This window comes from Colletes latitarsis, chromosome 9, assembly GCF_051014445.1.
Source record: "Colletes latitarsis isolate SP2378_abdomen chromosome 9, iyColLati1, whole genome shotgun sequence".
In the NCBI taxonomy this organism is placed as follows: domain Eukaryota; kingdom Metazoa; phylum Arthropoda; class Insecta; order Hymenoptera; family Colletidae; genus Colletes; species Colletes latitarsis.
The window spans coordinates 18,634,156-18,653,692 of NC_135142.1; the positions used below are offsets into that span (position 1 = coordinate 18,634,156).

The following is a 19,537-nucleotide window of genomic DNA, read 5'->3' on the forward strand; positions in this document are numbered from 1 at the left end:
TTTTCGAACGTGGGCATTTCCCGTAAAAATAATGACAATTATAGTTACTTTTAATCGTCGCGTTAACCATCGTCCATTGAATCGAAAGATATATCTGACGTTAGTTCCAGGCAGTCCGTTTTTGTTACTGAAAACTTTGGAAGCCTGCAAAACCAACGGTAATCTATTTCTGTCAGTGCAGAAGAATTTAAACAGTTGCACTGTTTCACTTTTTAACTAGCTTCTTTAGAAAAGATGCCATGCTATTTGTTAAGTCGTTGGTTGTTGATGTTCGACCATCAAATTTTAAAAGCTATTGAAACATTTAAAACTTGATTTTTTAAATTTGTTACACGGAGATCACTCTCACAAAAATAAGAAAAATAACAAAAGAATAATGTCACTTTCCTATATTACTTATGAAATGATCTACACATTTAAAATACAAAATGAATACTTAGTGAAAAGACGTTAAAAACAGCATAATTCATGCATAGTTTCTATATGGCTTATTAATTGCAATTATGTAAAGGAAATTCATGCTTCGTTTTGGGGGACCAACAATTTGAACCTTATTTTTATTAGTATTTTGCTGCTTATTATTTACTGCAGATTTAACCTATTGTATCAATAATTGTTATATCGACTGTACACATCTTGAAATAACTTTTAATACAATTAATTCCAACAGTTATAATTTATGTTTCTTTAATCTGCTTTTGGTCCTCCAAAACGAAGTGTAGCAGAAATCTAATTAAAACTGTGGCAAATAGAAACGAATATGCAGCGATAAATAAATAAGCGATTTAAGATCATGCTTTTTAACATTCATAGTAGTTTTGCTCGTAAAGTTCGTGCACAATCATATGTAAATGTACATATATACCTACGTACTTGTAATATTTTACAACGATTCGTTACGCATTGATCGTCCACGCACGGCTGATACATCCCCAGTGTAATGCAGTTCAAGAGAATCACCATCATGCTCACCCTTTCGAACCACGTAATGCTGTGTTAAGGAAAATAATCTAACCGTATGCTGACACTAAATTTAAAGGCACAATTAGATATTATATTAACTCGTCGTGAATTATAAACTTCTATAATTCCTGCAACAGTAAGACTAACAATAATCGTGTCTTCGTGGTGCTATTCAAGAACGAAGTTTCGTGAAATATCACATTATAATGGTAAAAAAATATTCAGCTATATTCCTTTATAATATCTGTTAATGTTGTAATTGATTTTAGATCATATAGTTGATATGAATATGCTTATTATGTTCGTAAATGCGCAATCCTGCGTGGCACAATCAGAAAACTCTTTGCGATTATAAAACAAAATTTTAATCGTCTGCATCTATGCAAGACAAAATAATGAAACATATTTTTCGAGGAAATGCATAATACACAGCTCGTCGATCCTTCAAATCACACTGATGCAAATGTATAGCGCGATTTTCCAGTCAGGAGACTCGTAAAGAATGCCGTCTCATAAACACCGTAAAATAGAAATATAATTAAATCGCCATGGAATTGCAGAATGCAATACTTTGCAAAAAGTTTGGAAATTCATACATTTTATAAGTTTAACCGCGTATCTCTTAATTGTAATTTCAAGATATAAATTATTAATCGTCAATTACGAGTAGCAATTGGTGACCAATTATCAATTATAATTGCATTTTATCCTGTACTAAACTTCCTTGAATCGAGTAATCAAGCTCTTCATAATAAACATAATTCTTTTACGATCCGTTGTGTTTACTTGTAATTTCACACGCCATACGAAAATAATTAAGTAACGAGTAGTTATATCCATCGCAGACTATACAAACTAACTGTCCTCGTCTTTACACCGAGTAAAATTTCTTTGTCATTGTCAATGGGATACCAAGTATAATGGCCTAATCTACTGGTCGCTCTACATACCCGAGACCATTCTATCGCCTACCCTACCGTACCAATTTAGCACGCGTAGTAGCATTTTCAGTATCGTGTCGTCACAAAACGATCGATCAATGAGACCAGACATAACTAATCTTACAGATCGATCACGGTTGCCAAGTGACTACTACCTAAACACTATCATCCTCGTTGCGTGACGTAAGCTTTCTTCGATGATAGATAAATACTGGTACAATAATATTTCACCCACAATCGTCGCGAACGCAGACCTCTATCGATCCTTTTCACGAAAACCATGGTCGTGCAAATTACGACGACGTCTCCAAGTATAACACGCTTCTACTCAACATTTCTCTTTACTCCTTGATAACAAAATTTGTCAACATTAGGTTAACCAATAACAAGTGGCATTGTTCGTGAAATTCGAACAATTAATTTAAAAATTATTCTATTTGTTTAGAATACTTTTCCAACAAAACACAGGTGTCGTTTGTCTGTGGAGAGCAGTAAGACAAAGATTAATATCTCTTTGCATAAATGTACAAACACAATAAATTTAGTATATAAATACGTGAAATAATTTTACTAAATACGCCCACTGTATCGAAACGTAACTACCGTGTTTTACGAGGGTCGATCGTATCTCTGTTCCATGTTTGAATCGTATTCATGACTATTTACTGGTACCGTTAAATCTTTAACTCGACTTCGAGCCTCCATGGATCGGTAATTTATCTATCTGTCGGTCAGTCGATAAATCGTTTTAGAACATCGAACACGTATCAATTCCCAGCGAGTTTCAACAATTTTCTGCGGGCTGGGCGGAGGTGTACGAGAGCGTAACAATCACCTTTGTGTTGTACCATCAAGTAAACGCTTTGCGTGCATCGAGTATTCGATTTTACCAGCAAGCGGTTACCTTTCGATTCACGTAACTTTGCCAATTTTTCATATTTCAAATCTAATAATTTGGAAACAAATTTTCAACGTCCCGACAGTCCCGTCGTTTTGGCGAAATCTGCCCAAAAATTGTCTATTTCTTCTTTTCATAAATTAAGTACGTTATTTTGTTGTCGAAACAAATGTGAAAACAAGTTAGAAATTAACGTATTTTATTTATGAAAGTTATCTATACGTAATAAAAGTTTAATTTGGTTTGGTATATTTTGGAACAAACGATACGTAATCCCATATTGAAATTTTTATAAAATAATTGCATCTATTTTTTTATCCATTTTAAAGTGAAAGTGTTATAATGTTTCTTAATAAGAAGTTTCAGTGTTTATTACTATCAGTCTCAAACATTTCTTTCATTGTGTGAATAAAGTTAATTTAATGTCGACATTGAATAATTTAAAGAATAAATGTACTATAATTGTTACGTTGCAGAAAAAGATTAATTTTCAATATGACAGTAATTTAGAGTAAGAAAGATAATTATCGAGCACTGTTCGAAAACAAAAAATAAATACCAATCAGAGTGTCGCTTAGGATATTGGATCGTTCAATTTGCGCGATTGCTAGTAGTATACTTTAATATTAAGTCTGACGCTGATGAGAAAGCAATAGAATTTCAAACGTAAACGTTTAATAGTCCACGCTATTGTTAAAACAGCAGATTCTCGCCTTTCGTTTTCATAGCCATACATCAAACGAATTAGGCTCGACGTGTTATAGCAGAAGAAGCTATCCATTCTACTGCTCGGGAAATAAATCACAGCGGAATTTGGAGCGAAGCTAAATAATTCGTAGGCCGATAGCGGCTGCGATTTATGTTAGGTATTTTTCATCGAAAATCTGAATCGTTCGACCATCTCTTTCGAACATCGAAGGATGCAACTTGTTAAGGAAAGCTATTAAGGGGCATCCAAAAGTTTCCATCATTTTTATAGACCGTTTTATTAATATCGCACGAGTCATATAGTATTTTTAAGTCAAATCATTTTTCACCGCTTTTCACTGTTCTGCTATAAAATAGCTGAAAGGAATCCTTGTTTTTCAAACTTACAAAATCGTCGATGAATTTTCGAACTTTATTAACATTTCGAAATCGTGTGACGGAAAGTTTGCGTTGCATAGAACGGGAGAAATAGATATTCGACGACGCTAAGTCTGGTGAGAATGCATAGTATGATAAGAGTTTCCATTCCAGTTTCATTAACGTTTCACAGGTCGATGGAACCGTGAAACCACGTATTATTGAGCAGGGAAGATTCCCTTATTATCGTTTCCATTTCATTGTTCCATCAATTTTTTATTTCATTTCCAAAGCATTTTCTCTGTACAACTATTGTGACATTTTATTTTGACTTCAACAACTCATAGTATAGAACACAGTGGATGTTTGACTGCTTCGAAACTTTAAAGAGGTGATTATTTAAATAAAAATGCCCTAATATGTAATGAAATCAACATAAAATAATAAAAACAGAATCACCTATGTATATCTAAACAAAACTTTTGCATACTCTTAATATTATCTGCATTACAAAGAATAGAGAAATTAGATCAATATGGATAATAGATGACTCATCTTCAACCTAATATGAACTGTGTATACAAACTAAATTTTAACACCATGAAACGTAATTTTGTTATTTTGGAAGCTATTTAAATTTAGTCTGGAAAGAAATGTTACGTTTTGTGGAATCTATTTATAAAATCCCTATGCTTCTATTTACACTAAATTTAAGAAATTTAAATATGTGTAAAATTCGTATACTTGAAAAACGCTTAAAAAAATGCAAATTAACGTAGAATTGTCGAAACAATAACCAAATCGATTTAGCAATATGTCAAAGAAAAACTTGTTAAAATTTGTCGAATAAAATATGGAGAAGGTGTGCTGGGTACTGGATTATTGACACGCGAGTTAACGTTGCTCATGGGCCAAACATCGTTAACAAACGGGCAGCGTTTGAATGGTACTCGAGATTCGGGAGTGGAAATTCGACAGTCGATGTTCATCGATGGTGTAACAGGTTGCGATCCATCGATCGGCAAACAATTTTAATCGCTTCGCTAAATTTCTTTATTTATAATTTTTGTGAGTGCAATCCTCGAATCATCAAAGTCCCGAATTTTATCACAATTTTTTGTTAGGCTGGTCAAACCTCCTCTCGTTGAGCACTTGTAGATTTCCAACCGAGGGTCACTATACTTGATTGCCAGACTGTGTAGAATGCAACCAATCACCCTTCGATACTAATCACTGGCGAGTGGGACACTGATCCATCGCTTTGGACTACGATAGTAAACCATGTGCAAACAGGTATACCTATGTAACCATCCGTGAGTCGCAGATTACTCAAAACAGAAACGCATTATTGTCGCTTCGCGTGAACATGTGTACGCTACTTCGTGCCACGTCACATAAATCATCATTTTTAAATCTCTGGGATCGTTCTGTGTTTGCTGCTATTATTCTGATGTTTGTAATTACAATAATTGGTGGCATTAGAGGACTTTGCCCCCGCATAGTGCTTCGCGTTCTAATTAATCCTTCGACTGCGGCGCGCTCTAATCGAGAATCATCACTTTTATGCGTTCACGCGACCAGATTGAGATTGAATCGGATACGTTTTGAAAAACATTACACATCAAAACCCCAACGAACTCATTCTATATCAGTTTCATGAAACAGTAAATGTCATGTAAAGAAAAATTTATTGGTCGTATATACACTCGCGACGGTTTGTATTTTTATCAATTTTTTATTTTTAAATACCTATTGTCGATCACGGTTCTATTATGATATGGGGCTACTTTAGTAACAACAATGTGGAACATTTATTAATTATCGAAGGAAAATTGAAGTGATAAAGGCAAAATCATACTACTAAACAGCGCCTCTTTATGCATTTATAGAAAATTTTAAATCTCATTAGGGGTTGAGACATCTACCAAGCTCCAATTTCATTAATTCTATTAATAAAAATATGAATTTGCATAAAGATGCGTAGTTTATTTATTAGTAATTATATTGTTATTTCAAATTCTATTATACTTTATAATAATGTAGATTAATATTAATATTAGGAAGCGTCAACTTAATTTTCGACATAAATAAATCGGGAAATTTTTGTTAATCTTGTTATCGTTTCAAGGTCAACAATCTTGTTCTATGAGCATCATAAGGGCTTAATAAATATATTTCTGTTACAAAAATTCATTGTATTTGTTTCCATTATGAATTTTCTTTAATAAATTGTTCAAAATACAAACGTCAACTTAAATACCATCGAGAGTATATATATACGCCCTACATGCATATTAATGAACGCGTGAAAGCGTATATACGCCATTCGTAGTTAAACAATTAATATCATACAGCGACAAAACCGATAGAGTGCGACTAAAAACTTTCAAAGGATACTTTATGGTCGCGTCCAGACTGGCATTTTATGATTGGATTGTTTGAAATTAAAATCAGCTTATTATTTATCCTTTAGCATACACGACCATTAATCTGACTCAATTTTTATTTGAACTTTATTATTCCGTAACTCAGCACAAAGTTTTCAATTGAATTTTTGTCTTACTGTAATTTGTAAATATATTATGACTGGCTTATTTGAAATTATAATCAAATTAGTATTTGACCTACAGCATACCACTGACGTGACTCCATTTTGATCTGAGTTTTATTATTCCCTACTCCAACATAAGATTAAAATTTAATGTTTGTATTATTGTAATTTATAAATATATTATGACTGCATTGTTTGAAATTAAAATCAATATATTATGTATCCTACAGTATACACGACCATTAACCTGACTCCATTTTATTTGAACTTTATTATTCCGTAACCCATCACAAAGTTTCCAATTGAATTTTTGTGTTACTATAACTTGGAAATATTTTATGACTGGATTGTTTGAAGTTAAAATCAGTTTGTTATTTGTCTCACATCATACACGACCATTAACCTGACCCCATTTTTATGTGAATTTTATTATTCCCTACTCTAGCACAAGATTTCCAATTGAATTTTTGTCTTACTGTAATTTGTAAATATATTATGACTGGATTGTTTAAAATTAAAATCAGTTTGTTACTTGTCCTATGGTACACATGACCATGAACCTAACTTCATTTTGATTTAAATTCTATTATTTTGTACTCCAGCACAAGATTTCCAATTGAATTTTCGTGTTACTGCAAACTGCAAATATTTTATGACTGAATTGTTTGAAATTAAAAGCCATTTATTATTTATCCTATACCATACACGGTTATTAATCTGACTCCATTTTGATATAAATTTTATTATTCCCTACTCCAATACAAGGTTTCCAATTGTATTTTCGTGGTACTGTAATCTGTAAATATTATGACTGGATTGTTTAAAATTAAAATCAGTTTATTATTTGACCTATAGTACATATGGCCATTAACATGATTTAATTTTAATTTAAATTTTATTATTCTATATTCCAACACAAGATTTCCAACTGAATTTTCATGTTACTCTAATCTGTAAATATTTTATGACTGGATCGTGTAAAATTAAAATCAATACATTATTTATTCTACAGCATACACGTCCATTAACCTGACACCATTTCGATCTGAATTTTATTAGTCCCTATCCCAGCACAAAGTTTCCATTTGATTTCATAAATTCTTTACTCGCTATTATAAATAATTTTAAAAAACTCGCTATTCCTTAAAAACTTTCTCGTCATCGAAATAAACCAGAAAGCGTTGCTTCGCGTCGCGACGCCTTGGTATTCCGTTGCTCCTCTCCACACCATGATCTGCAGATCGCAAACGTTCAATCTTCCCCCTAACCGTTCGACACCAAGGAGTATAGACCCATAATTACCAGCCCTCTCGCCACTTTCCTGGTATCATCGGGCAGAGGTGAACCACGCAGGGTCGAAAGAAAAACGGAAGCGTAGAAGAAACGTTGCCACGGACAGATCACGAGAAACCTAGCGCGTTATCTACATTCCACAAACATGCGGAGTGTGTCCGATCAATACGGCTGACTCGGCCAGGCTCTCTTCTCCGTGTAACCCTCAAATCTTGGGGTGTCGCGACTCACGGACTCGCTAATGCGGAAAAACAGCGTGCACCCCAACGCGTTTCCACCTCGATCGCACCGCGTCTAGATCACGGCCAAATAAAAACACGGAGCAACTGTTGCTCCGAACTCGCTCTCGCCTTTCTTCCGCTTGCGAGGCTTTGCAGACGGAGAACGAAACTGGAGCAGAACACTATCGAGTAATTTCTACCTCGTCGACGTAGCATTCGTACCCAGCCACCGTCTAGCGAATTCTTGTCCTCGTGTCCCGTAGAAATATCGCCTAACTTCGTTTATTATTAACCCTCGTCCATAAGGTGCTCGTGCAAACTGTTCTTTCCAGGGTCGTGAGTGCTGGTTTATCAATAAATAACGAGCTTTTAAGATTAAGGAATGATTTCTCTGTGGAGGGACGCGAAATTTAACAATCTTCATATATCTTTTTTGCTAGCAAATTCTACGTCTGGCTTAGGGACTCTTTTTTATTTATATTTTTTATAGTCTTAAGCAATTGAAAAATCACGTCTCGAAGCTCTTAGGGTGGTTTGAAACCGGAAGATTGGGAGGATTCTTGCTCAGTATATTTATCATTATCGTCAAAATAAATAATTTGATTGACGAAATTTGAACGAGTGAAAAGAAAGCGTCCATAGATTTGCATTAAACTGAAAGATAATGAATTCTTTGCTGGTTGGTTAAAAGCTAGTAGAACCATTGTGACAAACGTATGCATAATTATGTGGAGAGATTTATGGAAAGAATAGGTAAATAGCGAGATTCGTTGATTAAATAATATTAAAACTACGGTCGTTCGTTACTTCACTTATCGAATGACCCTTATACATTTTGATGTGGCTGGTTCGTAAGAAAAATAAATTCAGTCACGCAGGTTCCACGTGTATGTCGGAGCACCGAGGCCATTTCTCTCGTCTTTTCTAGGTCACGATGCGCAATTATTGAGCGCAATCTACGCTGATGTTTACGCTACATCAACTTGTTTACGTACGAGCCATTTGTTTTGCGATTCAGGAAATTCGTTTCCAGTAAACGATATACTTAGAATATTATTGAAGAGGGTTAGAGGTTCCTCGATCGTTGGTTACCGGCGAGCCGAGCGTAGAAGTATTTTTATTTCGACGTTTTGGTCGTAACGAATCTCTTCGAAAATAAATGGTATCGAGGCTGTAACAAGGAAAACAGATGACGTACAAAACTGAAACGTTGAAAGGAACGGATCCTGAGACTGCATAAGTGAAATCAGAGAATAATCCAACAACATGTACCGTCTTCACAGTGCGTTTATTGTAAACACATGTGTACCGGAAATGCCTCAACTTTGTTTCTTTTCTAAGCAGAGAAAGATGCTTTGCTCGATTTATTTCCGCGATTCGCTATACGTATGCTTCTCGAAGCACTAAAGATCTCAAGAAATAATAAACTTTCTTGAATAATATATTATGATAAATAAAAGACTTGGGAATCCATAACATCGATAAACAAATCGAAAAGGAGCCTATGAAATTATATAATCGTAAAAAGGAATGTAAAATAATTCTGATGATGGAAATACTATCGAGCAAATGTTTACTACGTGTAAGTTATAATTTTAATTAATGAAATTTGTTAGTTAGTTATGGATGTAATAGATGATAAAAAGAAAAGAGAAGGTTTAAGGAGTCTCACAATCAGCTAAAAAGGACTGCTCCGAAATTGTTTGTTGCCCGAGCTTCTACAATTTTTATGGCTGGTCGATGCTTTGTCGACATCTGGTCGACGGCCAGATTCCTTGGAACGTTGTACTACACTGCGTATACAACGCTGGGCACACAATGGAACGGCTCTTGTACAAAACTGAGCATTCTAACATCGGTATGGAAATAAAACATACGAATTCTGTGTAAATCTCTGAGGCCATTTTCTGCTTTACCCCCGACGTAGTGGCGGGCACAAAGGAGGGGCACAAGGGCTCGTGACCCCCCTCCATTGACCAAAACAAATCTATTTTCTCAATTCTAATCGCCTCGTGCGACTTCTTAAATATTTAAGAGCCATACAAATTTTAATATTATTTCTATCGTTTCTAGAGAGTGGAATTCTCAATTCTTAAAACGTTCTATTAGCCCCCGCTAGATTTCTACGATGTAGGGAAAATTTAATCTAATATTTGCAACAGCCAAAACGAACTGAACTTATAATTTCCACGAACAGAGTGATTTTATTTGAAGACAATTTGAATTCAGTAAGAGAATTCGTGAGCCACGGATTTGAGAGGTTTATCATTTATAGAGATTTTGTCGTCCCTCCGTAATCCCGACATTTTGTCAGTCGACGCGTTGCTTACACAAGGAGGGAAACGTGTTGGATTATAGACTTTAGCCGAGAACAGCGACACCGATAGCTTTTATCTTTCGCACCCGCAAACATTCAGGGCAGATTCTTTATCTAGGGCGATTCCACCGATACGCAAGTCGATAAGATGCGTGTACAGATAAACGAATGGAGGGTCCTCGATTCGATACGAGATAGGGTAAATAAAAGAGCGTTGCGTAAAGTATACACAGGAACAAATTGACTTTTTAACGCTGCTTGTCATTCATATTCTATTATACGAAAAGATCATTGTCTTATTCCCTAAAATTTGAGACCTAATAGTAAAATATACTTTGTAACATACTGAACCCGAACAATGGCTTTTACTTTCTGTAATTTTCGTGTTATCTTTCTAAAAATATTACCAATTATTATAAGAAACTACAAATTGATAAGATATCATAATGAACATACGACAAAAAGCTTGAACAAACATAATAAATTGACTGAATGATAACATTGAAACTGAAACAGTGAAATCACGTACATGTGACAGCGGCCGTCAAAGTGTTGAGGGAGTGTTTTATTAATCAGAGTCGAAACATCGACTCTTTTGTGTTTTCTTAAAGTTTACCCTCGACAATATGTCTTCGTAAAATTAACAAAAAACAGTCGAGATCGTAGCATTTTTAGCTCTAAATAAAAAATACAAATCTAATAAACTTATTTTCAAATAAAATGGCTTTATAAAATATTAGTGAATTAAATAGAACAACGTAAATACGCAAAAAGTATTACAAAAAATGAAATTCATAAATATCGTTGATATGGTTCTATAATTTTATTCAATCAGTTGCCGTTCAATTAACAAAATCACTGACCATTGCTCGAAAGCGTTTTCTTTAAAACGACGCCAACTAATGCTGCTAACGTAATAAACATGTTAATTGCCACGTTTCAATTAGTGAGTGCAACGCAGACACTTATAACATCGTTTAAAGCCAAAGCACATAACAACGTTCGTGACATTATAACAAATTTTCATAACGTAGCCATTGTTTGAACTTGATTACGAGTTTGATTTTGACGATCCATTGGATCCAGATGGAGCACAAGTTTTAGAGTACATTACGCCCACGGGCAACACTTTTGGTGCCTGCAAAATGCATTGCTGGCGATTAGAGTGGAAAATCGACTTAAATTATCAGAGAAAAGTTATGGGAGTTCCGGGAAAAGTGGAAAACAGGCTCGTCAAAAGTTTCGTATGGTTAAATGCCTCGAGAGGAAGCAAACGTAGAGAAAAACTGACCAAATGTACACAACTACACATTTGTTATTTCCTATTAACACATTTTATAGTTTTCTTATAGGGTGTGTACTAGAATATTTAACTTAACGATTGAAAATCCTGAGATCGCTAAGTGTAAGAATTGGAATTGATAAGGCTGAAAGTTCGATGGGCACATTAATACACAGTACTGGTAGAATGGTGAATTTAGAGTCGGTTCGAATGAGAAACGGGGTGAAAAGGAACCTAGAGAGATAGATGGCGAGAAGAAAATAAGGATGTGAGAACAGACGACACGTAGCTGAGAAAAGCCATGAAAGTGTCAGGGTTGTCGATCAGAAACCAGACTCTTTTCGGTTTCACTATACCGACGGTATGGGTGATCGATCCAACGAAGCTGGTAAGCCTGGGGACCTAAATCTCAGTGAAAATCCAGCCTTCTATCGACTCGCTCGCTTCAATTTCCTTTCGTTCTACATGTTCTTCGAGTCATTTGCGACTTCCTTGATAGCCGATGATTCATTATATTCGACTCCGTCATGATGCACGAACGCAGAAACGGGGAAATGAACGCTGGCACAGCCCAGAAGCTCATTTTCGCATTATCCTCGAGTTTCGTGAGCTGCAAGGGTTATCACTGACTCACGATATTTAAATCAGAAACTATTCTAAATTCGATATTAAATTACGAAACTTGATATTCAAATAAGAGTTTCGACACTTCGAGTAGGAATGCAAAAAAATCAATTACTATACATCGGAAGAATTTTATCGAAGCTTTCTGACCATTTTTTTTTAGCACCTTTTGTTTTATTATGAGTTGAAAAATTCGATTTGACTAAATACTTTTCTGTTCTAATTCTAAAACTGTTCGAAACTCCATTTTGTTTCCATCAGATTCTAGACCAAGAGAACGCACAGGTCAATCGATAATATTTAGAAGGTATTTTACGTTCTAAAAAAGGATGCAATAGTGTTTTTTAAGCGCATAGACGAATGAAATTTAATTCAGTAACCGTTTTAGTGACACAGCTTTCCCCAAGTTGGCTGGGACACCCTATACATCAACCAATGCACCGAGTTTCTCTACGGATGACCACGCAGAGATACTTTCCTCGGGGAGAAGTTTACTTTTCATCGACAAAGTTGAGAGAAAACTTCCCAAAGCGCGAACTGTCAGGTAAATACATTCGAATTCCTTAAAGAAGAGACAGCTGGTGAAAAAGTTCCCGCAACAAAGAACGTGTAACGGACCGGCGAGAAAACTTGGATCGCGTCCGAAAGTTGGAAACGAAACGTCAGGTTGCTTGAACGCGTGTGATTGATTACTTCCGTCTATCTAACGATCCATCGGTAACCTCTGTCACTCTGTTTCTCATCGACGCTTCGAATCTCATTTACGGAACGCTTAATAGACAATCAGCCAGCTGAAGCGGCCGGGCAAATTGTTTCGATCGACTGTCACTTCCGGCGGTATTCGAGGCTGTCGAAGATTGCCTCGTTGACGGTATAGTCATTCGATTATTTTTCACCCGTTTGTAATGGAGGCGAACGAAAAAGATGGAAGGATGGCGGACGCGAATCGAACAGATATCGCCGATACGAAAATAGAGAGAGCGTCGCGGCGCCGCGGCAAATTGTTTCGTAGACTGACGCCGTCGACTTCATCGCGACAATTCCCGACGAAATTACCTTATCGAGGGTTCTTTTTCCCCATTCTTGTAATCCGCTTCGCTCTATCTACCGATCGATAGCGAACAATTTCAAACGAAAAACTTTCCAACATACACTCGACGAAATCTCCAGGGTTAAAATTTTTACTATCTTTGATAGTTACCGAGTCTTTTACTTTTAAATAGATAGTTCCGACGATTTCGATTGTTTTCTGTGTCAGTATTTTTTACTATTAGATTTTGTTCCTATTGTTAGGTATATTTGACATTTGCAAAGAACGAAGTTACCATAGTTCCATAGTCTCTGTTTTTTTGTGTCAGTATTCCTGATGATTTTTTACGAAACACATCCTATATCAAGTTTTACAGTAGTTGTTGCAAACTGTAGACTTTAATCTCTAAATTCATGATACTTTCAGATGAGTGCAAAATTTTGTAAACTTTTGGAGGTCATTGAAATCATCACTTTCTCACTCGGTTCCTAGTATCAAAATAGGGAACCTTTAAAATTTTAAAAACCCCTGGGAAGATTATCGTTCGACTCCTTTTCTTGGAGTCCTAATAATCCAAAGTTTAACAATGTTTCTGTCACGTTTATAAACAGCATATTTTGTCTAGGATCCCACATTTTCAACAGTTTAAAAGAAGCATTTAATTCAGGAAAACAACACGAATAAGGTGAAAACCCCCTTTTTTTTATAAAATAGAGATAGTACATGCTATTAGCCTATAAAACGCTTTGTTTTTATAAATAATGCAGTATACCAAATGGAATTATAGAAATTTAATTAAAAATTCACGTTTCTCGGTAATTGCTCTTTATATTCCACTTAGTATCGGGTTTATAATTAGCAGTTGTTTATTTTTCACACTCGATTCGATACTGCAGAGAGATACTGCATGGAACTATGGAAATTTCGAGCATGCAAAGACTCATGCGAAATTCGATGGAAAAAACAGAAATGACAATCGGAGTTTCGAGAAATTTTAGCAGTTAGGATATCGCGTTTCTAGATAATATTGGGTTCGATCGATTCGTCGATTCATCAATCGTCTCGTATAATGCGTCGGAATTTCTAAATTGTCGGACACCTCGCCCAGCCACAAAACTATTTGGCTATCGCTTAATTATTTTCGACGGTCTATTCTTCCGTAAAACAAATATTTTCATTCTAATACAAAATTTTCCTTGCGTCATGCGAGCTCTATATCATCGTAACCCTGCATCACCCGAATCTTACGTCATCTTGCTTGATTCATCCTCCAAAATACAATCTATCAAACCCTGCACTACTTTATCAAATACACTCTTACCCCAGAAAACCCTTCCAACCTTATGCAACTTTTATAGAGGGTATATTCAATAACGTTTGCTGATTATGCAATAAATACTCAGTCTCTAAACCATTGCTATTTCATTCTGTTATTAATGACACCAGAAGATATGCAAAATCAGTAGACTGCGAATATTTATTCATTTGTGGAAAATTTTAATTCTCCAAAAACTACAAAATGCACTTAATGTGAAAAAATATAAGATATACTTTAAGATACGAATTATTACATTTAGGGGTTGAGACACCCTCTACAAAGCTCCCATTTCATTAATTCTATTAACAAAAATATGAATTTGCATAAACAGTCAGAACATAAAATATGCAATTTATTATAAAGATGAAAATATAGTACTTTTACAGATTGCTGTTTGCAGACATATGTACGTTATTTCCTAAATATCTATTGGGAAATAGACGCGATTACAAAATACATTCTTCCATTACATAATTTTTATGCAAATCATGTTTCTAAATATTGGATCTGACAGTTTAGGAATAAGTAAATTTTTATAATCTCTCCTGCCCTCTATTTTTAGATGTTTACATTCTGTAATCTGAAATCAATTCTAATCAATTCTAATCAAATCTCTAATTCTGAAATCACATCACAAAATTGCCAAAATGGCGTACACTTCGTCGGATTACTTTTGAAGTAGAAGTTATTACAGCGTAAATAGAAACAGCGAGTACTGAACAGACGCGCCAAATTGTATTCAATCGTACGCGTGTCCGACAAATATTCAAACACCATTATCTCGAAAGTGAAGAATTATAAAAGAAAAGTTTATTCTACATTTTTATATTTTTTGTATTTTATATATGTCGATTATACGAACTATTTAATTTCGTTCCACACCACTCCGCAACGAACAATATCTTCGACATCTGTCAATATCATTTTAATTAACGTGCCTCTACTAAATTGCATATCTCATTTCCAATTTCTCGTGCTCCAATGTTTGAAGTTCCGATCAGTTTTTCGGAAATAATACCCTCTCTGTCATCGTACGCAGAAAAGTTATTGACACTTACGTCTATCTGTCGCGCGAATAACTCTATCTCGAGCCCCAATTTCGACCGTAAACCATTATTAATTACTTTAGTGCTGTTTTATTGTCCCCTTTGGATCGCCGTCAAAGTTTGGAGATCCCAGTAACAAAACAATCTTCTTGGAAAGTAGAAACTAGCCTCGACTAACTTCAAAACTGTATGTATAACCAGCCTCGACAATAAAACTGAAAACACATATTAAACGAAGAATATTATTTTACTATTTGCACGTTACCTCCAAATTATAGCAATTAGTAATTACTTTTGTACAATTTGTTCATGTATGCTTGTGTGTACAATTCCGTATATACAGGGTGTTCGGCCAACCCTGGGAAAAATTTTAATGAGGGATTCTAGAGGCCAAAATAAGACGAAAATCAAGAATATCAATTTGTTGATGGAGGCTTCGTTAAAAAGTGATTAACAATTAAATTCGAAAATTTCAAATCGTTCTGGAAAAATTATTTTCGGTTGCATGGGTCAATTACAATAATTTTTGGTGAACATATATACCCACGAAATGTTACTCACTTTCAAGAAAAAAATTCATTACTGAAAATGTAGTCTGACCATAACTGTCTGGTTACCCTGAAAAAAAATCATTTCAAATCGTCTTGGAAAAATTATTTTTAGTTGCAGGGGTCAATTGCAAGCATTTTTGGTCAACAGACATACCCCCGAAATCCTACTCAGTTTCGAGAAAAAAATTCCTTACCGGAAATCTAATTTCTGGCTAGAAATGTCTGCCCGAATTTTCATGCGAATCTTTAAAACACCATAACTTCTGAACGGATTGGACGATTTTAATGTTTAAAAAAGCAAACTACGCGTATTTTAATGTAGAATATGTACAAATCGCAAAAATATTCGAAAAGTTGTTCCTTGACCCCGCAAAATGAGAAAAACCCCATAAAAATGGTCCAATTTTCAAACAGCCATAACTCCTACAATTGTGAATATATTTCAATGAAACTTTTTTCTGAAGTAGAGCTCATGGATACCTACAAAAAAGTATTAAACAACTTTTCTGTAGGGCGTCAAACAAAATTACTAAAAATGAAAAACGAATTTTTAAGAAAAATCGACAGGGGGTAGGTGTCTAAATGCGACGAAAAAAAAAAAATTTTTAATTAATTCTGAAAAAATTATTATCGGTTGCGGGGGTCAATTACAATCATTTTTGGTCAACAGACATACCCCCGAAATCCTACTCAGTTTCGAGAAAAAAATTCGAGAATGTGCCTAAATTTTTCGACGAAAATGAAAAATTTCAAATCGTTCTGGAAAAATTATGTTCGTTTGCGGGGGTCAATTACAATCATTTTTGGTGAACAGACATACCCCCGAAATGTTGCGCATTTACAAAAAAAAAATTCAGTACGGTCGGAACTTTAAACGTTAATAACTGTTTAACGAAGTCTTCATCAATAAATTGGTATTCTTGATTTTCGTTTTATTTTGGCCTCTAGAATCCCCCATTAAAATTTTTCCCAGAGGTGGCCGAACAACCCTGTGTAATATTATAATCTATCTTGATTATTTTATACTTACAATTAGTTGGTTTAATCTTGCTCGCGTTTTTAATAAACGTTGCAAATATGAAATTCTATTAATTAAAATTGGAGACTGTTAATGCAAATATAAAGTTGTATCATAAAAAGCAAGTTTAAAACAAAACGATATGGAAATACCTGACATGAGATTCGAACGCACGACCTTTGGATTAGGAGCTCTCGACGATACGCATCGGTTAACGCAGCTGCTGCAAACGACGCGAATTTCTAACGTCTTATAGACCAGTGCATCGCAACGTATGGGTCGCGACCCAAAAATGGGTCGTGCAATCTTCTGTACTGGGTCGCGGAGCGCGGTACACTATCTATCGATAAGGTTCTAGGTTTTCACGGGGAAAAAAAACTATAATTGAAAACGTAAATTGAATTAAAACGAACAGGGTAAACACAATCATTATTGGACTTAAAACGGTACAGAAAATACCAATTAATTCAGTAATTTATATATTTATCGTACAAACGCAGTCATTATTGGACTTAGAACGGTACAGAAAATACCAATTAATTCAGTAATTTATATATTTTCGTACGAACTCCTCGCTAAGATGAATTTTTCTATATTTTTTGCATTGTTCTTTCCCTCTCCTTTTGAAATTTCTTGCTATACTATAGCCTTTCCCCTTCGTCTTTAGTACTTTTGTGCTTTTTATTCCCTTTCAAATACTTTTCCAATTAGAAAAATCAATCGTCTCGATACGCTTTAATTAATGTTTTTACGTAACAATTTCCATGATTTATGCAATTTCTACCATGTTATTGAGTACGTATGCTACATCACTCATAGGTGGGTGACATGAATTCCCACTGTGGAACTAAAAAATTCTCAAAATTAGATGTTGAAGAAAATATCCAATCATCTAAAAACAAAGTATCATTTTCGTGGACAATTTGGGGGGCTCAACACCCTCTTTTTAAGACCTTTCATGGCTACACGAATAAAAGACTCAATCGACGTTTATGATAGAGGTGCCAACTAATCGTTCTACAAGTTTAAGAATCCTCGTTTTAATGTTACTTGAACGAGAGTGTTTGTCTCTTTAGTTATTGAACGACCCTCGTATATTTTAACATACTTATTTGGGGGCACAGTTAAGTGAAAATGCGATTGCCTGGAGGATACAAGTCGCCAAATGTGTTTTTTGTCACGTATTGCGAGGGCACGCAAGCCCGCAATGTCTGCCCTCCACGGTGTGTCAAGGTTCTTAAGACAGTCGCTACTTAGTTTGCATATGTATGCAGAGGCGAGACAGTATCTACTCCGATGCATAGTGTTGCAACTCGAAAAATCTAGCGATATTTTGCCAAAAAATCGACTTTCTCATCGTCGATATCCTCTGAATTTTATCGTTTCCCAAGCGTCCATCTGCTAAATGCCCATCAACCTCAAAGTTGAACATTTTAATATAGTATGTTTTACTAGAAAACAACTGACAATTCAATTTTAGATTTACTTCTTCTTCTCACTTAACGAAAAGCATTTTTAATAAACATTAAGGAAGAAAATTATCAAAGTTCTTTATAACTGACAAGAAGTACCTTTTGAAATCTAGTCTCACATTGGAATACTTTCGATACACTTTCCCTACTACACAAATTACACTGATCAACAAATTTTCAGTAATAATTTGTATATTCTATAATTAAGCTTTTTTATTTTTTTATACTGGAACAGAAAATGACAAAGAAATCAAAAATATGAACCATCTTCCCTTTAATTCAAATACAGTGGAGAAAAGGTAAAGTATAACACATTTTTTATGTTTTTGGAATTAAAAATTCGTACTTTTATAAACTTGAGTTTGTTTGATGTTTACGTTTGTCTTTCGTGGAGAACCCCTGAGGCATTTCTTCTAATACTTCAACAGTAGTCTGTTAAAATTGCAGGACAAACTTCTTCTCCATAATATCTTGATAAAAACTATTAAATTTATTTTGTAACTAATTCGTCTACGTAATTTCTGTGTTGTAAACTTTTTCTTTCAGAGTGCCCCATAAATAAAACTGTAAAGGGGTTAGTGAGGGGTAGGTCAGGTAATCTAGAATAATGTCTATTGTGCATGTATTGCTGAGTATTTTGACAAAATGATGAAGTTACATTTTCCCAAGCATCGAGAGATCGTTTGTCAAAATCATTAAAAAACACCCCAGTTAACCGTTCAGGAAGAAAATGAAGGACAAGAGTTCGTCATATATTTTCAAACAAGTCTATAAAATTTTCTAATACTATTCTGATATTCACCAACTATTTTAATCTCTGCTCGAATACTTATTCAAGTACAAATAAATTCGACAAGCAATTCCAGACGTAGCTACTACAGGCTTGTTAGCGTCAAGTTATTTTAAGGGTGTTTTGAAGGCAGATAGCGTGACGCTTTTTCACTTTT

The 19,537-nt window shown here is 34.8% G+C and overlaps 1 protein-coding gene across 4 annotated transcripts in view; it reads right to left on the reverse strand.

The window, feature by feature from the left end:
- Ca-alpha1t (Ca[2+]-channel protein alpha[[1]] subunit T) overlaps positions 1-19,537 on the reverse strand; it is a 118,533-nt gene that overhangs the window by 86,378 nt on the left and 12,618 nt on the right. For all 4 annotated transcript variants that reach the window (XM_076773044.1, XM_076773045.1, XM_076773042.1 and 1 more), the window contains exon 2: positions 874-985. In XM_076773044.1, coding sequence (XP_076629159.1) covers positions 874-985 — 112 coding nt within the window. The remainder of the gene's footprint in view (positions 1-873; positions 986-19,537) is intronic.